This window comes from Megalops cyprinoides, chromosome 4 (assembly GCF_013368585.1).
Source record: "Megalops cyprinoides isolate fMegCyp1 chromosome 4, fMegCyp1.pri, whole genome shotgun sequence".
Lineage (NCBI taxonomy): Eukaryota > Metazoa > Chordata > Actinopteri > Elopiformes > Megalopidae > Megalops > Megalops cyprinoides.
The window spans coordinates 29,463,394-29,490,168 of NC_050586.1; the positions used below are offsets into that span (position 1 = coordinate 29,463,394).

The following is a 26,775-nucleotide window of genomic DNA, read 5'->3' on the forward strand; positions in this document are numbered from 1 at the left end:
TTACACCATTGCTGATAATCTATAATATAAAGTATCAGAGCTAATGCTCTTTCAGTTTCTGTTTGGCAGTGTTCTGTAGGGGTTAAGGAATTTGCAAACAACAGACTTGTTTCATCCCCAGATAAAGCACCACTGTTGAGCTCACTGAACAACAGACTAACCTTAGGTTTCTCAGTAAACTATCCAAGTGTACAAAATAAACAATATGTAAAAATCTGAACTATGAGTGTCTCCCTAGATGAGGTTTCTGAGGACGAAGTCAATAATAATGATAATTATTATCATCCATTCTCAGAACTGTATTTCACCAAAGTTATATTAGAAATGTACATTTAGGAACAACAAAATAAACAAATGCATAAAAAAACAAAAAACTTGACTACTTTTCTACTACAGTTCATACCTTTCCAAAATTCCAAGCGAAACTGCATCCAGATAGAGCTGTATTTTCTTTCTCTAACTATGAACCAGCAGTGTGATTAGCAATGCAAAGCAACAGCAGGTGCTCAGCATCTCCTGCTGACACAAGGATCCCGCCAGCGCAGATGCACAGATACTTTTTAGAGTTTGGTGCTCCCCACAGTCGTACTACTGGAACCCCCGAATTAAACACGCCGGCTCTCTGAGCGCTGCATCTGCACGCGCTGCCTCCCTTGTAATCACCCTTGTGATGACTGTCTCCAAGTAATGATTCACTGAAACACTACAATAAGCGCCTCAAACAGGCAGGCGCGGGCGCACAGTCACAGACACCGCAAGAGGACTGGACTTCGTGGCATTTTCCAAGCTCTGGTAAAAGAGGTACTTTCAGCTACAGTTCCTTGATCACCCTGCGTAGCAGTGTTGTGTCCATCTAGAACATGAACTTCTGTCAAGTGAATCTGACCTCTAATTCATGTCACTCGGCACACCGGTGTTTGGTATTACAGGAACGCAACACATACTGAGTCACAAACGTAGAATTATAACAAAAGACATCTTTTATTTCTGTCCGATCCAATGGAACACGTTGTTATAGAGCCTTGGAAAATGTACATGTACAATGTACAAAACGACTGAATGACCTAAAAAAAAACCCACTCCAAATGCATTCAACCGATGCCTTTTCAGAGCAGTGTAGTCGGTAACAGCATGATAGCGAATCAACAAAACAAAACCAAAAAAGTACAAAATTACGCCAAATTACGACGACAACAACAATACTACTACTACTACTACTACTACTACTACTACTACTAATAATAATAATAATAATAATAATAATAATGATAATAATAATAATAATGATTGAAAGACTAATCTGGTCTGCCCCTTCAGTTCTGTCTCTGTTCCGTTTGATGAGGAGTGGGAAAAATACAATGGACAGGAGAAGCCGGGATACAGGTGCGGCTTCCGCGACTCACTGAAACCCACCTTTGTGCATCCCCGTGAAGCGGTCCTTGAGCACGGTGAGCTCGTAGATCTTGCCAAATTCCTCGAAGAGCGGTCGGAGGTCCTTCTCGTCCAGATTGCGCGGGATTTGCCCGATGAACAGTTTGATGGCATCGTGGTCCTTCATGGGAATGGTGGCGCAGTTCGCGGGACTGTGGCTTAATCCGTTCACGAGCCCATTGGAGCTGGCAGCCCCACCATGTCCCATGCCGTCCACCTGTCCGTTAGTTAAAGTTGTCATCTTCCAACGGGGAGGGAGTAGCAGTAGTAATAGCAATTGTAGTAGTGGTAACAGCAGTAGCAGTAGTAGTGTTGGCGGCCGTAGCAGTAGTAGTTAGTAGTTTTTGCAGTCGTAGTCGAAGCTTCAGAAGTAGTTTAATTCTTATAAGTTTAGGACGCGCAAGTCCAGCTGTAGTTTTCTGTATCTAGTCAAATATTTACATTTATAAATAAATACATTTGAATATAAAGTATATCAAATGTTGTTGAAGTTTGTTCCCGTGGAGGTGTACTTCTGTTACTTTTATATCGAAATTCATTCAGTTATGGGAGAGAGAGAGATAGAGAAAGCTCTCTCCGTTTACACCTCCGTTCCTCTCAACCCCGCTTAGACCCTTATATATTTTGCATTGAGTGTCGGTATGGGTGTCCCCTCGGTTTAAACTGACAGGGTCTGCCCCAAATGGTCTGTTTACAGCGGGGTGATTTTGAGGGAGAAGAAATACCACAAAGTAGAAAACACAGAGTTTATCTCCCCCTTTCTCGCTTTAGTCTCAGAATGGTACCTTCCACCAAGGAGAGGGGTGTATATATTAACATACAACAAAGCATATAGCAACATCGCTTGTACGCCTAGAGTATTTTGAATACTTATACCAACACAGTTACGATTGCAAGTGTTAAACATTGCGTAATAGAAAGCTATCAATTATAATTTAACGAATTACTCATTTTTGAATTAACATGCGTTCCTTAGTCCAAAACAAAGATACGTGTAATGGTTTGCATTGCCAACTACATTAGTATGACAGACCACTATTTATCACGCAAATGTATGCATAAATAATGTCTCGGTTGTGGCTTCTGATGAGATTTTATTTGAGGTATTTTGTGGAAGGGGTGGAGGGGAGTCATTTGGCTGTTTTGTGGAGCGATACTTTCCTTGTTTTGTAAATAAACTATTGGTTGTGCGAGTCACAACTAAGGAGAGGAAAGCTTCCAATTTAATGGGCAGCTCTAGTGCTGAAGTGACGGCAAGTAAGGCACTCTTGCCTCAGTTTGAGGTACGTGCAGGCAGACATTCAGTTCGGTTGTATGCGGTGCGTGTAGTATTTGTTTTATTTATTTATTTATTTATTTATTTATTTTTTGAAAATATGTCCAGCGCGGCTCTTGCAACCGTTTTATAGCAGGGGAGGAGGGAAGCGAGGAAGCGAGGTTTTGGAATGAAATCGGAATCTTTTTCCTGTCGGGTTTTTTCAAGTACCTTGGCGGAAAAAACACACAGAAGTGTGTACTAGTAACACACCCTTTCAGCATACTACGTGATTCTCAACGAAACACGTTTTTCTAATAGGGAACTGTGCATGAATGGTTTCCCACCCTTACGTAAGACGCGCTCTTTCCTCCACTGTTAGTCATGCCTTTATTACACATCGAACCATCTTGTCGCACGTGTGCCGCTACCGCACTCTGTGGCCAAGTCCAGTTCTGCTTCTTGTAATGGCATACATTACAAATATTTGGAAAGCTTATGGCACCGTCAATTTTGTGGCAATTACGAATTACAATCAAATACGCGCTGGACGTGGGCATCACCAAATAACTGACAATAACTATCATTTTAACTGTCAAATTAAATGCCCCAGTTAGTGATACTGCTCCCACTAGAAACTGGTTGATCTGAAAACTGACCTTCATCCCCCCACCCCCAGCGATGAACACGTTACATCACTTCGATTTCGTCACTGGAGTCATGAAGTCAGGGTTTAGGACATAGGCAAAATGATAATCATAATCAATAAACTCAGTGTTTATTTAAATTATCACGTTTTAACACTGTAATTGAAGACATTCATAAATTAAGGAGGGAACGCCGAAAAGTAGAGTAGAACAAGATTTCAACACTTCCTGTTGGTATTAACGTGACATATAACGATTCAAGGAATACATACACGAACATTTCTAAATTAAAGTAAATTATGATTCGTACTGTACCTGTGCATGCAGACACATGTAGCGTTGTACGCTTGGATCAACGAAAGGCAAAACATTGGGCTTGATGCGAAGAGTTCATTCACAGGAGCGGGTCGCTGTCCCTGGTGCTGAAATATCTGACGACTCAGCCTCGCTACCGTCTGCATGGTATCGAACGATTATTGTCACTTACTATAATCACACCATTGCGTGCTTCTTGGCGTACGCGTTGAGATATAGACTGACCATGTAAATTTCCCATAAAGTGGATCCACCTAAACAAATTCATTTGTTAAATCCCCCCCCCCTCCCCACACACACAAAATACCTCAAATAAAACCTCAACAGAGGACCCAACCGAGATATCATTTATGCATGCATTCGCGCGATAAATAGTGGCCTGCCACTGGTGTAGGTGGCAATGCAAACCAGTTTAAGAAATTCATTTGTTAAAAAGGCGTTTATAGATGTGTAAAATTAATCTTGTGAAGTTCTTACTGTTCTCGAACAACACGTCTATTTGATTCAAGCGAAGAATGGTTGTGATATTACACTACAATCTGAAACAAAATGAATTCGATGTAAAATAGATATTATTCAATTACTCTTATTATTAAATGTGAATATTAAAATTTAAAATGAAAATATTTCAACAAATCATATGATGGAAAATCAGGTTCTTTGCAAAAAAAAAAAAAAAAAAAAAAATCACTGTTTGCCGTTTCATTTTAATAGACAGGGATATCTTATTTCGGACTTAGACTGCACCCATTACTATGATTCCTCACCACATTAATAAGTGGATAATGCTCCCCTGTTGTGTCCTGACAGTGCTGCTCCTCCTCTTAATGAGAATACCACCACCCTGCCAAAGACCAGCTCCAGTAATTTCACTTCCATTTTGGTACCATAAAGGTTGAAACAATCAAATAAATGAAAAGTAAATTCAATCTATGTTGGAAAAGAGAGTGCCAGAGAAGAGAGAAAGTCTCATTTTGAATATGACCTTTTTCTAAATGTTAATGGTTTCTCTCAGTTTTACTCTATCAGAGAGAGAGTAGAACGGAGAAGGAAGTCCTGTTTCTCTCCTGAGCTTCAAGGACACCTCTGGTGTTCTGAAAAAGGAATTAAACCTGAAGAAAAGTCTTTCTTTGGACTGAAAATTTATCAATCAGAATAACAAAATCAAATCTATATATATATATATATATATATATATATATATATATATATATATATATATATATATATATATATATGTATATATATATATACGCACACATACAGGCATGCAAGTAAACAGGCATTTATGTATGAAGCATTTGCACACACATACATGGACCGTACACGCACATGTATACAAACACACACGAGCACCTACAGGCATGTGCACCTACACACACACACACACACACACACACAGGGGTGTGATGCTTTGTTTTATCCATATTTTTCTGCCTTCCCATGTCCAACTGAGCAATCCCACGGGTCCATCAATGCACAAGGGGGATTCCTGCCTCCTCTTTTCCTCTCCCTTTCCATGGCCGAATTTGGATGATGCTGGTCCTAAGGAGTGTTCTGATGGACCAACAGAAAAGTGATGTGTTTTGGAGGTGGGGGTTATCTGTTTTTGTTCATAACTTAATTTAGAATTACCCCCCCTCCCAAAAGAATTAAGAGGCACCTCCTGAAATCATTCGTTCTCACCAGCTGAGCATCAATTTTTGTATTACATAGGATACATAAAACTGCTGTTAAACAGAGGGACCACTGAGGCTTTTTACAGTTTAGTGTACAGAAGATATTTTGCAGCCTCCATAAAACCATGTGAAAACTTAAAAAAAATAATGCAATCCCCAGGTGTACTGCTGATCCAGATATCCACACTAAACCCTCAACATACCAGATAAACATTTCCAAGGCAATGTTCCAAGACACTATCTACTTATATTGGGGTTGGGGTGGGGGGTGGGGGTGGGGAGAATTGAATGTGATGGAGGTCAAGTGGTTCTCATTACCAGCCTTTAAGGTGAAGCCCTGACTGAGTGTCCACCGCAGACACGATCCACTGCCCTGTCCTGTAAATCTTCCCAAGGATGGGGTTGTTTTTTCCACCGGTGCACAGCTGTAAACCAGCAATAAAGCTTAACATTATTAATCACAAGCAGGTGTTGCTGCATAAACTCCCCATTTTTTTTAAGTTCCTGCATGCTCGTTCATGCTAATAAAAACAAACACGATCTGAGCCAGGGTGTTGAGCTTAGAGTTTACTGTCTGTAAGTAGCCCTTAACCATACTTCGGCTTGGTCTCTGTGCTGTTCAATTTGCTGATTGGCTTTTCAGCTCTGTACAGAAATATCGAACAGAGCAGAGTGTCTGTTGGAGAGAGAAAGAGAGAGAGAGAAAGAGAGATGAAAGGAGGATGTGCGGGAACAAGACAAGGTGTGATGTAAGTAAAGAGTGGAGAGAGAGAGGAGAGAGAAGAAAAGGAAGAGGGACACATAGAGGTAGCTTAATAACTGCTCAAATTCAATTTCAAAATGCCTAATTGGCATGAATTATCAAAGCAAGCTGACGTACAGTCTCAATCTATTGAGCACAAAGGTCAACTGCTCTACACTCCCTGTGTTCAGGAACAATCCCAGTGGAAATTCACTCTCTTGATTGTGCTGGTCAGTAAGACTCACCGCCCCAACATGGAAACTAGGTGAATTTCTGTGGCATTAGAATCTAGGTGGAAAAAGAAAATAATGATTCAGAGTGTGGCTGTAATCTAACAGTCAATGAATCCCTTGATATTTGGGCCGGTACGCAGTATACAGATGAAGTCCTTCGCAATTGCCGAAAACATCAATGGGGTTTTAACAAGCTAATAAATGATATGTTTTCTTATTCGTGGGAGCCTTTTAGTGGCTGCCGAATGCAATTTTTCATTTTGGCAGGTTCGTCGAACATAATTCTTTTGCCGCTGTTTGGTTAATAAAGCACACCTGCACAAGCCCTGGTTGGGGGGGACTGCGCCGAGAGTTTGTCAAAGTCAAGTCAAAGTTGCAGTAGCATTTTGCATTTGGTGCCCCCAGTAAGACTAGATGATTTGCTGGATACATAGAGAGAGAGAGAGAGAGAGAGAGAGAGAGAGAGAGAGAGAGAGAGACAGACAAATGAGCGTACCTCTGCTGCTCCTGCCAAGACCAGAAAAGTCTGCCAAATCTGGACGATTAATGGAATGTTCATGTATATCTCATTTAAAGTTGTACTGTTTTGTCACTCTTCATTCATATTTGTAAAATGGAATATCATTTATGAATCCTTCTCTGATATTTCTGCAGTGTTGGTTTAAGACAAAGAACAGCGTTCCAAAAAGGTAACTTCTCTGAACATACTATTAATATCATTACCTAAATTATCATTATAGCCATGTCAGCATAAACTTGAGATTATTGAATGTGTGATTATTCAATTAAAGTTGAAGGCATGTGTCTTTCTGTATTTGTGTTGTTTGCCAGTGTGCGAGTAGGATGTGTATAAGTGTGTGTGGGTGTGTGTGTGCGTACGTGTGAGTGTGTGTGTGTGTGTGTGTGTGTGTGTGTGTGTGTGTGTGTGTGTGTGCATGAGTGTGTGTGAGTTAGAGTGCATGTGTGTGTAAAATGTGAGGAGGACGCGCGTGGGAGTGAGGCATGTCACGCCCTTCACACCCGCAGCCCGGTTGATCTTTAAGGCCATTTGCATGAGAATGGCGTCTGATGAACTGTCTCATGCCTAAATGCCAGCCGCCTGTAAAAGGCTGCTGTCAGCGGACGCTGGCCACCCTGTGATTCAGATGGAACAGATTGAGAGTAATAGCAGTGAACAGGGGAGAGAACAGACACTTCTGCAAACATCTTTTTCGCCTTTCACAAGAAAATAGAAGTTGAACTTTTTTTTGTTCAAATTCTATAAATTCAGTTAATGTTCTCTTATGTTCTTTCCTAAAGAAAGCCTTGGCTTTTATCATTCTAAGCTGTTAACTGGCATAATAGTACATCTATTCTGGAATGTCAACTGCACATTAAAATTCTTTAAGGGTACCTTCTTCTGGTTGTTCTTTTTTGTGACCGGATTTTTTGTTTCAGTATTACATGAGGTAGGATTAGGTACACAAAATAAAATTACAGAATAAATACATTGAGGAGCATTTAGCAGCAGAACTTCAGACTTCGGTGAAACGGTTACATTACATTACTCTCATTTAGCAGAGGATGGAGTATCCCTTCTCCAGATGTTCTCAATGACCAAAGGCTCATATTGAAAGCCTGAGTGATAGCAGATGACTCAAAGTGTCCAACCCCCTGGTCCTGACTCCAGGCAACAACACCTTGTTGTTCTTGATGGCAAAGGATCATAACGGATCTTTAATATGAACTCCTACAGCTTCAGGCATTGCAAGGTTGATTCTATAATTCCTGATCAGTCCGAAAATGAGTTGGGGGTCCGTGTTGGTGGGACACAATTGGCTTGATCCTGCCAGGGTGGTGCGTGCTGGGCTTCCCATTTCAACCTACATCAGAGCCTCCTAGTGACTCACCAGGCATGTGCACATTGCTACTGTCACCGAGAAATGCTCTAAACCTCCAATCAGATCTGGCTCCCCTGTGGTGCACTGTGGGAATTTTGTAGAGTGCAAAATATCCACTAGCTGTGGGCGAGTGCATCAGAGATTTGCATGTGCCTTGCTTGGGAGCAGTGGAGCATGTGCAATCCGTGCTCCTTCCTCACCCTGCAGATGAGGTTTGCGCACGCTCTGCATGGCCGTTTCTCTGAGTCCTGCTGGATGCTGTTTGGCAGGCACAGTGCACCGTATCTCAACAGGTCTCACCCTGCTGCCTGTGAGTGAGTTTATTTTTTTTTTTTCTTTTTCCATTTTTCCATTTTCTCCCCAATTTGAAATGGCCAATTCCCTGAATTCTGGAATGTCCAATTTGTCATCATCGATGTTCAGCCCCATTGCACAACCCCCACTGTCAATCTGGGGGCACATGGACAAGCATGCGCCCTCCTCCGAGACACTTGATGTCAGCCGCTGCTTCTTTTCGCACTGTGGTCCACAAGCCAAGCTAGCACAGAGATGAGTCGGAAGAAGACATTTCGTATGCAGCTTTGGCACATGGACCACAGGCGCCCGATCGACCAGCAGGGGTCGCTGTTGCTAATGGGTCTGAAGCCTCTGCCGACATACCTACCCCTATCCCTGGCGGTAAGAAATCCAATGTGTTCCGCCTATGAGCTCCTGGTCACTGTTGGCTAGTGACACGGTCGGGTTTGAATCCAGGCCGTAGCATTCAGTCTACACTCAGAACGGGTGCTTTTACCGACTGAGTCACTCGGGAGCCCCCGTGAGTGAGTCTGTTGAAATATGGAACTGCAGCCCCCTGTAAGGTCACTCCTGGTGTCCCAGGACAAGGGGCACTCCTTCAGCCAGGGCACAACCGCCAATGCTAAATGACCTGAGCAATGAGTGGTCAGTGAGCATACTGCAAGTGAACATTGCCTGCATATATAAGTGGTGTCACACAGCATATATGCAGGTAATGTTCAAGTATAAGAGAGGACGCTGGTGAACTGGACACAAGGTAATGATAGTTACACCAGATAGTCATGGGGCACAGATCTGCTAATGGCCAGTCTCCCTTTGTGCCTGTTCAGCTGTGACCCTGCTCATACGGGGTTACTGTTTGCCGGTGAGAATAAAATTCAGAGGCCTACAGGCAACCCGATCACAACCTTCCCCTCACAGTGCTAATGGCGGGTTCCCTCTGGGGCAGGAGCAGTGACTGTGAAAAAGCCATCCATAGGGAATGAGTCCTTATGCCACTGTGTAATTTTTCTCATAATTAAGTCCTTGGAACCTTCCACATGTTGCTTAGTTACATTTCATTAAGGCACCAGAGCAGGACGAGCAAATGGTGTTCCCTGGTTTTGATCCTAACTCCCTCTCCTTCCTGCCCAGCCCTCTGGGACACCTCTGAGCCCGGGATCCTAGCTCATTAGTCGGCTATGGTGCCTGGGTGGGCTGCCTGGACGCAGCGCCCTTCCTGCTGTCTTCCTGGATCCACCTGAACTCATCTGTAATGAGGCAATTTTCCTCTGACTTGCTTTCATTGGCCTCTGATTAACCCCCGAGTTTTAAAAAAGAAAACAATCAAATGAAAAGGAATCGATCGAAAGAATTGATTAAAGTCTAATGATCGAGCCCTTACGGTTCCTGCGCTCCGGTGGTTCCCGATTGAAATTCCAATGGAATGTAGGCAACTGAGAAGATATGGAGGATTATATTCCGCTTGAGTGAGAGAGCATGAAACATTCATTAGAAAACGAAAAGAATGAGAGACAGCTAAGCAGGTGAGAGGGGACCAAACCCAGGCAGTGATGTCTGCTGCTCTCCATCAGGAAAAGAGTCTCCTATACCTTAACTCTGTTTGGTCCTTGATTGCAGACGCTAAACAGGGGGACCTTTGTAGCCAGGCTGTCAGTGTTCACAATGTGGGCTGCGGGCACAGTCCTCATAAACCAGGTCTGAATTTGGAGAGGATAAAAACAGCAGGGCCAGACCTGACAAGGCAGCTTTAACTCCCACCCTGAACTGATGCGTAAACAAGCGGCCTGTAATAAGCTGCAAATGCGCCCCCGTTGCCAGGATTAGATGGAGTTCTAGACTCTGAGATGATTCACACCAGGATATGGATCAGCATGAGGCTTCTAATGAAATATTAAAGTCAGATAAAAAAGATGTACATGAGGCTATTTCACAGCCTTGGAGGAACACCGATGATTGGCAGATGGTTTTCCCCAGCGATGTCACAAGGTAGAGAGTTGCCATAAAATTCCAGCTGTTGATGAGAACAAAATTGACTGTGATGGTCTGAATGTTACTGCTCCATGTGTCGTTGCATCCAATTTATGTTTATGAGGAGTGGGGAGGCCTACTTCCAGATGTACAGGGGGATCAAAGGAAGGGGTGACAGGTGCGCACATGTGTGCTTGTGTGTGCATGTGTGCATGCGTGCAAGTGTACGCCTGTGCACGTGCGTGTGCATGTGTCTGTGTGTGTCTATATGTGTGCGTATGTATCTGTTTCAAAGACAAGGTTGTGGTCACTGAGTCTGTAGCCTGCATTACTAATGTGTGCCTATGCTTGCGGTCTTCACACAAAAGCACTGTCTGAAAATCTGTTTGCTTTCTGTTGAGCCTTACACAGGGGCCCAAGTAGCCCCCCATCTCCTCCCTGCCTCACAAAAGAGCTTTCCCTGTACTCTGCAAATATCATCAACAGAGTATGTGTGTGTGTGAGAGAGAGAGAGGGAAGAGAGAGAGAATCACTCAATCACGTCTGCCATGAGTTTGCAGAAGAACAGCAATGCATTGCTACACAGGTCAAACCCCCCCTTTGGTCCTGCATTAATGGGAGGCACAGATGCTCCTTACAGAGTGAATTAGCCTGTCTGTAAATGTTTTCTTTTTTTCTAATCTGCAATCAGCTTGAAGAGGTGGAGATGCTTGAAGGTTAATTGGAACAGGGTTCCTGGGAAATGGCAATGGCAACATGAGGCTCTACACACTGATTGACTTTAAATACAGACCCCATTGCAACGATAAAGTCCCCTGAACCGTGTCACTGCTGGTAATATCTCTCCTCTCTGGGAGAAAAGACAGAGTGAAAAATGAGAGGCAGAGGAAAAAAGAACAAGAAAGAGAGGGGAAAGAGGAAGAAACAAGGTGAGAGAGACAGAGAGCATGTGAAAGACAACGAAATGGTAACCATGACATTGAACTCCACCGAGTAAAAAATGACATGGACTTTTCAGCATTCAGGACAACTGTGCATTGGGTCAATGACATTTATGAAGGTCAGTAGATCAAATTTTCTATTTTTTTCGGATGTTTGGGAACACACTGTGGGCTCCATGTTTGTACCTTAGACACCCACACACGTACATACACACACATACACACACACACACACACACACAATGCTCCTGCAAACAGCTGTCACGCTTGATCTAAACCTTGTTGGAAAGTAAACAGTCATATGCTAATGTCACATGCTAAGCTGGCATGCTGACCAAAAAACATTACTAAAAAGCAAATAAAAGAAAGAGAAATGGAGTCAGTGGTGCTGAATTAATTCTGTATTGCAGTAATCAGAGACTTTAATCAAGCACTCAGATACCTGTCCTGCTGAAAGCCAGATGGAGCTCATGAGACTCACACCAGGTTACTCAGGTGAGATTGAAGATCTCCTGTAATAAATGAAAAGTGTCATAAGTGACTGTGAGGATTCTACTGTCAAAGTCTGCAACACAAACATTTGCCTAATTTTTGCCCTTTTTAGGAATGGTCTCAAGACAAATTACAAAATTGGTTGATTAGTCCACCACAGTGCTTTTGTCTGTAGTGGAAATTAATTAAATGTGAAAAGACAATAATTGTGGGCAAATGGCTTGCTGTTATTAGTCAGAACAAAGATATAATTGTTTTTTGATGTGTGTCCAGGTGCGTTGGTCCCATTTTACATGAAAATGAATAACAATTATATGTAGTTATAGTACAATTGCATAGTAAGAACCCAATGTCAAAAAGTTGCACAAGGAAGAAGGAGGAATACAAATGTTTGGTTCGTGAAATCACACATTGTCTTTTTAAACCCAATCATATCCTAAACCAAAAGCAGAACTCAAACAGAATATCTTAACTCCACCATTAGTTTCTAAAAAATCTATAAAAACCCAACTTTACAATGCTTGCTTGTTGCTTCTTTATTTTCCTTTGCATTGAAATTGCAAAGTAATTGCGCATTCATAACTAACATGATTAAAGCCCCTCGATAGTTAAGCTTTGTGAGCCCAAATATTTGTGGAACTATCATGTGCTGTCAATCATGGACTCATTTGAACCAATCAAAAGACTTTACCCTCCATGACACAACACTGTGATTGTTTCAAATCACTGAACAATGACCAATAGTGAACGATAGCTCCACCCATTTTGGGGGTTCACAAAGCCTCACTCCTCTATCACTGCTTACAGGCGCCCTCTCTGCCCCAGATCTGTCACCGTGGAAACAGATATGTGGAGTAGTTTGGAGGTGAGAGGAGACATGCTAGATTCCGCTGGCCGCCGACACTCCGTAATGGTTTCTGTCAGAGACGGAAGGTTCGGTGAGGCCCCGGGTTCGAGGGAGAAATGAGAAACTGCTTCTCTTTATTAGACGAGTGTTTGCACTTCTCATTTCTGTCAAGGCAGCTGTCAAACGCGTTTTTTTTTCCTTCTTTTTTCATGCTTCAGGAAGGAGAGTGAGGAAGGTTTTTTTTTTCCGACTGAAGCACCGCTATTACCTCTGGGTCTGGATGGGAGATGAAGGGACAAGAGAAAATGAAGATTATTAAAAAAAAAGTTTTCAAAAAAAGTATGTTCAACGGCACCAAGTACATTTGCCCTGGAAGAATATACGCTGTCACTTCAAGGCTGAGGTACTTTTTCAGGGAGTTAGCGGTTTCCTGGCAACCTGATCCTGGATCAGTGCCGTACAAGTGGTCACGGGGGTTTAGTGCGATAATACTAAAGAGATAAAAAAAGATTTTTTTAGAATGATTCTCTGCCTGTGTCTCAGGTTTTACTCAGGTTTTTCTGTTTCAGAACTGAATAGCCATCCCCCAACGGTTACCACCACCAACTGATTTGAACCAAATAATTGGACAAACATTACTAAAAAATGTTTGTCCAAGTACACGTGTAATTTTGACAGCAATTAAAGGACTCATGGTGAACTGAAGCAATTGGTCGCTTCCTCACAAGCTCCCCATAGCCAAGCCCTGTTCACATTGTGCTGTCAAGATGGCTGCATTATTGTTTGCATTGGTTCATTCTCAGCCGTGTATGCATTCATATCTCTTTATAGGGAGAGCTAAAACACATGCACAGAATATAAGCAACAGAAAAATATTAAACATCACAATAATAATGAAATATTCTTTGTTAAACTAATATATACATTTAAGCATAGACATGTAATTAAGCGCATCAGGTACTGAAATTTATCAAAATTTTAGTTTTTGCAATATTTAAATTTTATAGTTTTGTAGGCAGCATAAACAGCTGTAATGACGTATTCTCATAATTGTTGTTTGAAGACATTGAATTTGCTTGTGGAAAATTTACCACAACTTATGATACATGATTGTATGTTCACAAAATATTTTTCAAATGATTTGCATAACTCAAGCACTTAGAGCTGGATGAGAAAAGCATTGATATAATGACCTCTGACAGACAATGTTACAGACAGAGCAATGAATAAGTAAACATGCGTTTCATTCCAAAGACCAAAACGTCTTCAATCACGAAAATCGCCTCCGTCAGTTAACATTTTAGGAAATGGCTTTCCCATGAATAATACACCCATATTAACATAAGCCAATTCATCCACCACGCAGAATTCACGTTAGCAGTTATTAAAGTCCAATTTAGCCTTATTAATAATGGAAACACCCCTGACTTTCTAATATCCGGATTATGTGAAATTGCTAGATGCATACATAATTTATCAACGACATTTAATTTGAAACCTTGATGAGCTTTAATTGTGTCATTTCAGCCACCATCCCCCACACCCTGCCCACCTCTGTTCTTATGTCCATCCCCCCACAACCCCCCTCACAAAAAAAAAAAACCTGATAGTTCACTCTGACCATCTGCCACCTCAGCAGACTTTGAAATGATTGTCACCTGTAGGAATGTCCATCTCTGCTGTCTCTTTGACAGACTCTGTAGGTCAGAATAGCTGCCACTCAATGCTGAACGTCATACCGAACAAGAGATGTAATGTCATGTGTGTGCAGGTTTGATAATTCAGAGCCCATCAGTGAAAATAATTTTGCCATGGCCTTGTCCTGACCGCTGCATATATAAACAAGCTCACGCTCGTAGGCTTAACACAGTCAGTAACCTAACACTTATTGATGTGTCGCGAGTACGCGGAGAACGTGAAAAGCGTTTTCTGTTTGAAGAGCGATGCATTAACATCAAATGCGGACAACTGAGAAACGGGCTACTGACCTCGTCTTTATCTGGATGTCAGATAAAATGCAGAGAATTGTCCTTGCTTGTTTGTCTAATCATGCTGTCTGGGTAAACATAAGCTTTGATATTGTTTTTTAAAAGAGAGGAATAAAACATGTCATCTCCGTGGTATCTTGTTGAGATAAGATGTGCTGAAGTCTCATAATTCAGACGACACAGTGATAAAAATGGGGATATGGTGACCAAACAGCTCCCTTCACCATTAATACCAAACAACTTGTAAACAACATCGCTGAAATATTGGCAAAATTAAGTAAACATGAATTCTGCTCTGTTTATAACACAGAGAAATTAAAATTAAATCATGAATTACAGCGGTGTGTAATGATTTAGCCCAAACTACTGCACAGTTAGGAGTTATGAGTTCAGTTATGTTTTTTGTAATAACAATGAGAAAATGTGATCATCAGCATGTTGATGACTTAGGACAAACATCATGATCTGGACACTTGGCAACAGTGTCAGGTCGGACAGGCAAAGAGGAAGTGGGCTTTAAAGTTAGTTGAGCATCTAACTGTCTGTAAGTCTTTACTTTCGGTGTCATTCGGTGAACAGCCCTGCCAATTCAGCATTATGGGAACACCTGCCTTTCAGCGGCGGGTGACAGATGGCATTGTTCTCACCGGTGGGTCAAATAAATAAAATGAAAACAATGATAATAACTTTACAACTACTGCTACTGCTATTAATATCACTATCCACATCACCGTCTTCTTGGCAGCGATAGGGAGGTGTACCATAGTCTAGTGCTGCATGAAGTACTGATGTTACAAAGCCTTGCAGTGAAGGACCGAAGCAGGCAGAGGTAATCTCCTCTGAGACCCCAGAGGCTCTGCCCTTTAGAGATGGGGGTGTGAAGCAGTGGCACCCAATCCTGACTCTGGAGATCAGGGGACTTAAGTTCCCAACCAATCAGTGGCTCCAATTACCTGATCAAGACTTTAGCTAGAACAAACATCTGGAACCTGAATCTGGACAGGACCATGCCCTCTGCTTCACCCAGGCCTGTAATACAAAGCAGCTGGATGGTTCGTCTCTCATAGCTCTGTTTCCTCCCCACTGCTGGACTGGTCACGTCACAATTCACACAATTCCCCGTGATTCACACACCCCATGATTCACCCAAAAGTATTTCACCTAATCCCCCTCCCCCCAAAGCAAGTCTGAAGTTATTTCTCCCAGTAGAGTACTTTATGAGAAGAACTGATATCACCCACATTTTTTGGCACAACCTAATCTCTGCCTGAACAAAACACAGACATGCTTGTGGATGAGAAGACGCATCTTTTCCCCTAAAATGAGAAATATACCCACCAGCACTGAATAAAGTGATCAAGGAATGAAAATGCTGATGTAATGACATCAGAATATTTTCTGTGTGTCAGTGTTTTTCCAGGCCTCAAATTACATGTCAAAGGCATGTATCAAGCTAACTTGGCAATGAAATGCTTACAGAATTTTTAAGCTCCAGCTCGCAAAACTTAATAATGCTGAAATAAATCACTGTGTTGCAATGTTCATTTTTTAGATGTAACCGTAATATTTTACAGTAATCATGACAACAGCAGTTGATTGTGATCATCAAGCCCGCTGAAAGACTGCGAAATAAAATCGCATCTGCCGTACTGAATGTCATCTAGCCGCTGTTGGAACGGCGTCCACCGTGATTTGAAATTCATTTCCAGTTCCGACAATGCCGCAGAGTAATTTCGCTGTGTTCAAACGGCACGGGGGGGGGGGGGGGGGGGGGGGGGTTCACTCGCAGCGCGGCCTGTCATCTTTTCACTTCATTAGAGAAATATCTCGCCTGTTATTCTTGTGTGTACACTATGGCTCAGGTAATTGTTTTTTTCCCTCTCCAATCTCAGCCAATTTGCAAGCTCCGTTTTCCCAGGTGTAATGGAGAGAATAAAAAAAAAAACAAACTCCACTTTTTTTTATAACTTTTACTCACTGTCTATTAACAGCATGAAATGGTGTGTAGCCTGCCCCATTTTACATCAAGTACATGGTGACACCTGACAGGTATGCGTTTATATATAAAACATCTCTGCAAGACAGGCTGAAAGAAGGAAAACAAGAATAAAGTAGAGAGGTGAAAAAAGAGAACACTTCAAATAATGGAGGCAAAACTAATAAGCAAGTTTAATATTGAAATGGTAGGAAATGAGCACTGGGGTAGTCTTCAATGAAACAGCCTGCTGATGTGTCTCATACAGTTGGCCTCTCTGTAATGATGTGCGGCTCACAAATGATTTGATGATTTTGAATGAATCCTTGGTGAGTTGAACGAATCAAATGTCATCACGAGTGAATCAAACCTCAGTTAAGATAATCATGCATGATGAACACCCCAGTCAGAACTAAAAAAATGTCAACAACTAATACACATACTAGTGTCAGATTACAGTTTTAGCCCAAGGCTGTTGTGTGTCCGGTGGACCTGAGTGAAGTGCGGCCAACAAAATTGGTCAGAGTCTATAGTCTACAGCACTGATTCTCAATCCTGCTCCTGGGGCCCCCCTGCTCCGCACGTTTTCCATCTCTCCCTGCTTTACCTACCTGACCAATCTCATCAGTGGCACTTTTGATTAGCCGAACACACCTGATTTAATAAAGAGCATGTTAATTATTTCAATCAGGTGTGTTTGGAGCAAGGATAGGCTGAAGATATGCAGGACAGGGGGGCTGCAGGAGTAGCATTGATAAACACTGGTCTACAGAAATACTGCATAATTTCAGTTTAACCTGATTAATGGAACAATTGACTACAACTCAAGTGTGCCAAACTACTCCAAGAAACATGCAACTCAGATATGGTGAGTTACCTTTATGATACTCAAACTAATGATACATGGAGCCTACAGAATGGTATCATCATGCACTTTCACATTAGAGTTAGCCATCTTCTTAGTTTGAGGGTGTGCAAGGTTTAATAAAGGAACATTTTGTCACTTTTGGATTTAAAGGTGTTTTGGGCAACTGGGTGTTGCCCAAAAGGCTTATTTGCAAGCAAAGAAAAAGCTTCAGGTATATTAAATTTTGAAATTAATGTTTTGACATTGATTGACATTTGACTGGGGTTGCTAATTCAAATGTGTTTCAGTTTTGCTTTGTTGCTACAGTATGGTGCTATAGCCCATATGGAAAAGATCTGTGAAAAGCAAGGAAGAATTGCATGTGCAAAACATGTAGCATGACCATGTGGTATTGATCCAGCACAAGACAATTCATAGTAAAATTAAGTAGCTCTCTAAGAAATGTAGCATCCCATATAAAAAAGACTAGACCTACTCAGAACTTTAGATATAAAATAGAGTGGTCTTGCTAGGGCTGCGTAAGTACTGCTGTTTTTGTCTGTGACAAAAGCCTACCCCAATGCTCCAGGGGTGTGGGTGGTATCATCAGGAAGTGGACAGCTGCGTCCATCTGGACACTAAAGTCAGCTGACTGAAGAACCTACATCAGCAGCCCGGAATTTTCCTTCCTGGAATGTGGGCGGCAGTAAACCCGCGGCAGGCCGCCGATTGATTGGAATCACTCCAGAACCATGGGGAGAAATCAAGAACCAGGGAGATGGATATGACACTTTGATGGAACCTTGCTGTTAATTGTCACTCTACAGGGGGTCTTCCTCTTCACAGAGTAAAGTTGTCCCCTTTTTTTCATTCTGTCATTTTATCTTGGGGCATGTATATTGGGGGTAGGGGGTTATAGTTGGGGGGGGGGGGGGGATTGTGAGAAGTGTCACAGTGAAAGAATTTCTGACTGTACTGTGCATCAGGCTTCTCCCACTGAGTTCGTCAATGAAGAGAATAATATTTCAAATTTCATCACGCCCACACTCCTGTCTGCCTCACATATCCTGGAGAAACAACTCAGCTTCTTTGCTTTCTCTTGTGTACTTAGGTTTTGCATGCTGACTGGCACTCAAGGACAGTTTAATTTTCTATATTACACGTAGCTGCTGCTGAAACCTTTTCAGTTGTCTTTGTTGCCTGCACGTTTTTGCTGTTGTTTCATGTTCCGTTTGAACATTCATCTCCACGCGTAGAACGCAAACGATGCCTTCTCGTGTTAAAACTTTCATCTCAAAGCAATTTGTTGATTCAATTTTTGCAGGCATCTGGAGGAAAACACTGATCTGTTGAAGTTGTCGCATGGGCCTGCTGAAACACATGGTTAAGCATTTCCAACATTTTTTTTCTGGCAGTGCTCTGGTGTTTTTTTTTATTTTATTTTTCTCTATCCCTTGATGGAGGGCACAATCCCCCATTTGCTTGTTTGGAGAAAATGGTTTTAACACATAGCTCCTCATATGCTGTGCCCATCTGCTGAGGAATCTTCCTTCATCTTCATCCAGTCTCCCACGGCTTGCCCCCACCGCCTCCCAACACCCCCTCCCACCCGGTCCATCTCGAGCTGCTCTTGGCTAATCTCCTCATCCCAGGCGTCGGCTCTCTGATGTTGCCGTGCTGAGGCCCTGGCTCCTGGAAGGCTTCTTGAAGAGGGACCGGCTCCAAAGCAGAGCTCCAGCTCCAGACGCATAGCGCAGAGCAGCACGGTGTACGTGATGTTCATTAACTGCTGTGGTGGGGAAAACCATGAATGGAGGAAAAGTCATGAGTTAGTCTTTTAGTTCATCTGAAAACGCATGTAAGGTTATTGCTATTATATTGCATCTGTTAAGGTGTAATTTAATAGAGGTGCAATTTTGGCCAAATTGAAAGGGAGGGGCGTCTTGGAAGACATGATTTGACTTCCAACGATTACTATTTTGGATAAAAAAGCATAGGTAATTATGGACATGTCATCAAAGGTCATCAAGTTACAGTTTTACGTAAGTAATACAGGGAGTAGCATATGTACTTTTAATATTGTTGTGCACCTCAGACTGTGGAATAGGACCTGGTCTAACGCATCCAGGGAAGTACATGGAGGCAGCCTGTAACACGTGCCCGTTCAGTGTCAGTTGGAAGGTTGTGGGGATCTTACGTAATGTGTTGTGTTATTGTGGCGACTCTCAGCATTCACAGTTCGTCTCCTGTTTGTCCTCCGAATATGTATACGTACATGTCATAATGGGGGAGCTCGCAACCATAACTGCATTGGATGTGTGGGCAGTTAAAAGGGGGAGCCCCCAGTTTAGCACGCTAAAACGCAGGAAATTAAATGACACCCTGGAGGGTAAGTGTAAAGCTGTCTCACACATCACAGCTTTTGTGGGATCACCCTGCAAACTGTAACAACGTATGGCAGTGCCAGATGAAGGCAGGCACTGTGGGATTCTACATACAGGTGAGGATGTGTCCGCTTGATGTTTGAGGATGAGAGTGCTCACATCACTGCTTCCTCCCGTGCTCATTCATGTTCATTCTTTGTTGTATTGAGTACCAAAGATGTTCCAACACTCAGTCGGCTATGGCGGCTAAATTTGCCAGCCCTTGAGACATGATGGCAGATTTTAATGAGAACTTAGTCAAGTGGCACACATACATTTAAGCCTAAAACATATATGTATGTATATATGTAAAATATATGTATCTGTCCCTTCTTTAAAAAAATTGCTGTCATGACTTGGGATGGGGGGGACGGCGTTGGATTGGAAAAGAAATTACTCCAGGGAAAAAAAAGCTCCTTTTAATGTATTCTTTTAAATGAATCAGTGCAGTGGCCCAGAAAAAGATGAATTTATCACCCCATCAAACACAGGAAGAATTTCAAAGAGGAGCTGGTGTAAATTGTAACATGCTGACAATACCCGCTCCACAGATGGGATCCTCTGCCTGATTTTTTGATATTGAGAAACTTTCTGAGGCAGGGTAATTTCAGCCCATTAACGAGCTGCACTCTGCCTCAATTTTCCACCCTCCGCTCTCTCTCTGAAAAGACGGGGGCGGTAGGGTGGGGGGGTCTCTTTTTGCATCTTGTCACATTTGAGAATAGCAGCTTACATAACATGTGTTATGTCATCCTTCATAAAGCAAGGATACTTGCTTATGAATGACTTAGAAAGATGTTACATCATATCATCATATCAATGAAGGCATTATACATGCTTCATGAAGGCTTTAGGAATATAGCTTGTGTGAAATGTGACTGAAAGCACATTGTGAAAAGGAGAATGCAGTTCCTGCACCACATTTTTAACTCTTCTCTATGAACTAGGTTAGGTATGATTTCTCCATTGCAATGACCTGAGAAAATACACAAACATATGGATGGAAAAGGAGAAGAAACAGGGGATGAAGCCTGTAAGGTTTTCTGTTGTCTCCAAACTGAAGAGGAGGATGATCTTGGAAGACAACATTTGACTGGCAGCTTATGATACTTAAGATGGAAAAATATGCATGTAATAATGTAAATGTCATAACTGTTTATCAAGTCACTGTTTTATATAAGAAAATACAAATTCTTGATGTGGTGGTAGCATTGTGAATGTGTGGGGCTTGGGGGGGGGGGGGGGGGGGGTGCCAATTCTTTGTACTCTCGCTGTATGAGATCACCACTCCCCTCAGCTCTGAGGGTTAGACGTTCCTTCTCGCTCCCTTTTAATAGAGCGTTTTGAGATTGCACCCTGCTTCTGATATCGCAGCCAATCCTTCATCTGCCAGGCCCGGATGAAACGCCAGCAGGTACTGAGTCACGATTTTCTGCGAGGGAACGCGTGAGAGCCAAGGCGAGGCACGCTTTGCGGCTCGATGGGGATGAACGAGGGTGGCAGCTGAGAAAAAAAGTTTGCGCGTTGCCCTCGTCTCGATTCATTTAATCCCAACAGAATCTCCACATCGCAGCCTTCCTCCAGTCCTGTTAACGCATGACCGTGCACGAGAGAGACAGCTTTCAGCAGCACCTTCTTGGAATATGTGAGCAGATCAAAGCGAGTTCATGTTTGTGAATTTGCGTGTGTGTGTGTGTGTGTATGTGTGTGTGTGTGTGTGTGTGTGTGTGTGTGTGTGTGTGTGTGTGTGTGTGCATATATGAGAGAGAGAGAGGGAGAGAGAAAGAGAGTAAGGGGAAATACAAACACAATCTATGACTCCAGGGAAAGAGGGAGAGAGAGTGAGGTGGATGGAGAGAGAGGTTGTTATCGCGTGGTTGTCAGGGAAACTGTAACCCCCTCATTTGAAATGCAGGCACATTAACGGGCCGGCTGTCTCTGAAAGGTCGCGGGGAGACGCGGGGAGCCGCATAGAGAAGCCGGGAGACGTAACCTTCAGGTTCCTTTCTGGGAGTTTCAATCATTTTCACCGCTGCTTAATTGGCCTCGGGGGAGGATCAGAGGAAGAAAGGGAGAGGGGAGAAAGCCTTAATGGGACATCATGCTACCTTGACATTTTAATTAAGACTTTCCGATTAGTATGCGGAAAGTTAAAGGTGTGTGTGTGTGTGGGGGGAGGGGGGGGCGTAAACCCAAATGACAGTGCTTCTTTTTTTTTCTCTCATTCATATTTACCAAGCCAATTACAGCACACTGAACACCTTATGATGTGCAGCTACTGAAGGACGTCTGGTATAGGGGAATAGGTACATAACTGTTGCTGAGAAGAAACGAGGACTGAAAAGATGGGAATTGAACACAGATGGCTCACAGAATGAGCACACAAATATGTATATTTAGGTAAGGAGTGTTTACCATCTTTGGAGGACAGACAGCACTGTCAGGTGCAGAATGCCTTTGGCTCCACCCCACAGCAGTGGAGGTGGCTATATTGGTCCAGACTGGTCCACTTACTAATGGCTGTTGTCTAATAGCAGTTGTGAGGGTGGCCATACTGATCTGGGCTAGTCCACCTGCTACTCATTAGAAGTTGTTGGGGTGACTGTTATTGAACCAACCCCTATTCTCATTTAGATATCTATCTGATCATTTTTCATTTTTTTGCAGGTGGGTACCATTTGTAAATTGATTGCCATCAGGAATCAATTAGGGTGGCTTGTGAGCTGAAAGTAGGTAGGTTTTAAATTTTAAACTAATAATTTCCCTGAACCTGTGCCTTAGTATTAAGTGTTATATATACTGTACAATATTTATATTTTTTAAAGCTTTTTTTACTTTCAGGCTGATAAGCTCAGAGCACCAGTGCCATCACTCTTGAATGTCCTAGAATTTTCCTGCCACAAATCACACCTTGACAAGTCTGCAATGAAAATGAAATGCCCTGCGCATGCCCAGCGATAATGCCATTACTCGCCCCGTACTCCTCCATTCTGTCCATTCCTCAGCATTACATCTCGACGTTCGGTTCCTCCTCTCTCTCTCTCTCTCTCTCTCTCTCTCTCTCTCTCTCACTCCCTCGCTGACACCCACAGACACTATTCCCCTCTGGCACGATTGCCACTTACTGTCCTGGAGATTACAGCAGGGATCCAGACACTGAGCTTAATGGACTTTGCTCAGGTCCCTAGTCTGTCAGATCCTAACCTGAGCTATGAAGAGAGAAGCGGCTATCGATCCAACAGATACCTACTTTATCACTGTCTCTATCCCTTCCTCCCACCCTAAAGAAAGCTTTGACCAGGGGGTTGTGTGATGCTATACTCTTTTTGTGCCAGTGAAAGGAAGCTGTTGCTCCTCTTTGCAAACTGATAAGTTGATGCATTGTGCTTTGATTGAATTACATGCTACAGTAAAGAATTCACTGTAATTCTAGCCCCTCTGTTCCAGCATGTCACAATGTGCCAACAAAATCAAAGGTCAACATCATGCGCATCAACTATATTTACCACATCAGCCAAAGTACACATAACAGCATCCTTAAATCTTCAGCTTTAATATGACATGCCTTGATCAATAATGTTCTTCTTAGCAATAGGTTGTTCTATCCAAATTAGCCTCTATAGCCTCTATACTGTTTGTCAGTAGCAGTAGGTTTTTTGGTTTTGGGTAAAGGTAAGAATGTATTTTAACAGGTTAGGTTAGGACATATGGATGATTGTGGCTGAATGTGCAAAAGGTACACTGATTGTACAATATACTCCCTCCATTTAAGAGTGGAGGGAGCAGGGAGTCTCAGAACGCTCATTGGTTTATTACCTTTTCATTCAAACTTCAAATGCAACACTTCAGAACAGAACAAACTGATTCACATAATCACAATATACCACATATAAATGCATATTTGCCAATATCTGTGGATATTTCAGGACAAGTGGTTATTTTCTTTGTTTTCTTTCTTTTCTGTTCCATTTCCAAACGTGTATACTCTTTTCCATGTGAACCAGATTTATGGCAATCCTTGTATATGAATTACTGTATGTAAAACAGGGAAAAATTGCTTTGGCATGAAACAGTTAACGGTTCTCCTGACAACACACATTGGCTTTTTAAAGTTTTTGCCCTAACGAACCAGTTGTTTTGACAAAGCACTTATTAGAGGACTCCCGGGGATGGGGACAGCTGATTAATGCTTTCCTGCTTTCCACCGCGTGGCCTGCCAGCTCATTTCAGCGCTCCTTCACCGTTTCTGTGGTGACTCTGGGAGTTAAAGGAGCCGATTGGGAGATTGCTTTGGAGATGAACTCTCATTAAAAGGTTGCTAATTTACATGCAAGAGAAAAAAAATGCGTGATCTGTTTTTTTTTCCATCAGAGAATATTTACAGGCTCAATCATCAGCATAAAAACCTCAGGAATATTCAACCATGTCTCCCTCGAAATGCATTAAACATGTTTAGAAAAAATTATAGGCAGAGGGATCATGAGGGTGAAAAACTACAACATTTAATTATGCCAAGAGTAGAAGATCTATTTTCTTAATGTTGTTGTGCACCTCAGAGAGCGGGAGAGGACCCAATCCGGTCATTTGTATCAGTGTGTAAAGAGCTTGAAACTCATGGCACTGTGACGAGAGGGATGAGAGGGCTTCTCCAACGCTGCCATTACAGCTGCGCGCTCTCCACTGTCACTGAAGAGGGAATCCATTAGAGGAATCTGACGGTGGAAAAAAAAGAGAAACATCTGTAACGATTCCCTCTTTTGACAGATGTATATGTGTGCTTTCCTCTGGTTCCTAGGGATGTATCGTTTTCCAGAGCATCCGGACACCAGGTGGTGCGTGCAGCGGTCATGTGTTGAGGGCGTCCTCCATCCCGGGCCTCAATCTGTCACAAACTCCACCTCAATAACTGTCAGTAGGGCGGCGGCTTATGGAGGCTTTTGCCATGTGTTCCCTCATTAAAGGCTTCCCAACCTGAAGTTCTCCCATGCTGATCCATTTACATTGGCTGTGACTCCTGCATTATTCTTCTACACCAGATTCACACATCTGGGGCCAGTGGGTTAGCGACTGAATGGATTTTTAACCTAGTAGTGTAGGAATTGCCACACGACAAGATAAAAGCCACTCCAATCTAAAAAAACAGCAGGGGAAATGTAAAAGACACCACTAACTGTAATAGAAAGTGACTGGGTTTTTTAGACCCTGGGGAAATCAGCCTGGAGTTTTAGTGATAGATCAAATGTGGTGCACACATGCGTTCACCTTCCATTGGCTGCCCAGTGTACCTTGGGTAAAAGGACAGCAGGACAGCAAGAGAAACCTTTCAACATTTTAAATGTAAAATAAGACAGAAGACACTACTGCATGAATTCAGGGCTTAGTGCATAATGATTTGCGGCTTCATGAACTTGTGTGTCCAAAATTGTGTCCAGAAATTTGCCCACATTGATTAATGGCAGCGCATGGTACTCTGAACTTATAACACAAAACAGAAAGTGCACACGCACAGCAGTGTCTTTTATTTTTCATGAAACAAGTGTGACCTCCCGCATTTCTTCTGTCAGTTCTGAAACGGGAGGAAGATTGCTCAGTAGAGAAAACATCACAGCAGTCAGAGGACACTGTCCGGATTTAAAAGAATGCAACAGAAACTTATCAAGGTTGCCTCAGAAACAGCGTTCCATTCTGTCAGTGCTTTGAAGGAAAGGGGTCGTGTGAGAAGCTGTGTGAGACCCTGCCCTGCGCCCCACTAATTGCCAATCACCATCAAAGGGAAATCATTTTAATCTCTGTGTGAACTGTTTCATTTATTTAGTTGCTGGTGATCTGCAGGCCTGAGCGGGGGCATGTGCCATACACCCCATTGGTGGAAATGCGTGGGTTAAGGGTTTTCCACAGGGATGTCATTAGAGCATTATAAAGCAGATATGGGTCAGAATCGGTTCAGATTCACATCTGGTGCATTATCACCAGACCGTGGCGGCTGCACAACATGATGCATATTGTGTTACATGTTTATAGACCGCTCATATAGTCATAAGTACAGGTGCATATAAATTAGCTGATTCTGTCAAATAAGAACATGAGAACATCAGGAGATTAATGATGAGAACAGGAAATTCAGCTCAACCAACCCTTCTGCCTGTAGTCCAGAGAGTAGCTGGCACTGTGTCAGGCCTGGTCTTGGACACTCCATCATTCTTAGGATGAAATACTGCATTTATTTCAAAATTTTTAGGACACGTACCATGTTCTCTCCTTTAACTAATGGTAAACCCCACCCTCGGCGATTTACAAAAGTCTCAGCACTGCACAAAAAGAGGGTACGGATCCCTCTTTTTTCATGAGTGTGGCATGGATGGGGGATCATTCTCCATCATCTCCTTGCAGGTGTGCGGTGCTCTCTGTGGAGGTGGAGACAGACGAAGACGCTCTCTCTCTCTCTTTCTCTCTCTCTCTCTCTCCATCTTGCTCTTTTCTCCAGCCCATGAGCCCACAGCTGCTTCTCCCATCCAGGCAGCCACCTGGAAACAGCTGGGCTTTCACGTCCGAAAATCTCCCTCCGACTTGACAGACTTCCTTTTTTTCAGCGTGTCAAGATGCTGCTTAAGCAGATTACATCACTGCATGACTTATCTGCCCTTATCTGGGGCGACTTGCACGGCCTATTTTTTTGTATTACCTATTTACAAAGCTGGGCTTGTTCTGCATCCACTCAGGTGGAGCAGCCTAGTAAACTTGAGGGGTAAAACCAGCAATGTCGGGTGCAAGGCCAATGGCCTAACCATAACCCTAACTAAAGTACCTAACCA

The 26,775-nt window shown here is 42.7% G+C and overlaps 1 protein-coding gene across 14 annotated transcripts in view; it reads right to left on the minus strand.

Annotated features, from left to right (window-relative positions):
* LOC118775938 (CUGBP Elav-like family member 4) overlaps positions 1-2,038 on the minus strand; it is a 41,570-nt gene extending 39,532 nt beyond the window's left edge. For all 14 annotated transcript variants that reach the window (XM_036525919.1, XM_036525913.1, XM_036525918.1 and 11 more), the window contains exon 1: positions 1,414-2,038. In XM_036525919.1, coding sequence (XP_036381812.1) covers positions 1,414-1,672 — 259 coding nt within the window. In that variant the 5' untranslated portion in view covers positions 1,673-2,038. The remainder of the gene's footprint in view (positions 1-1,413) is intronic.
* Between the last annotated feature and the right edge of the window lie 24,737 nt (positions 2,039-26,775).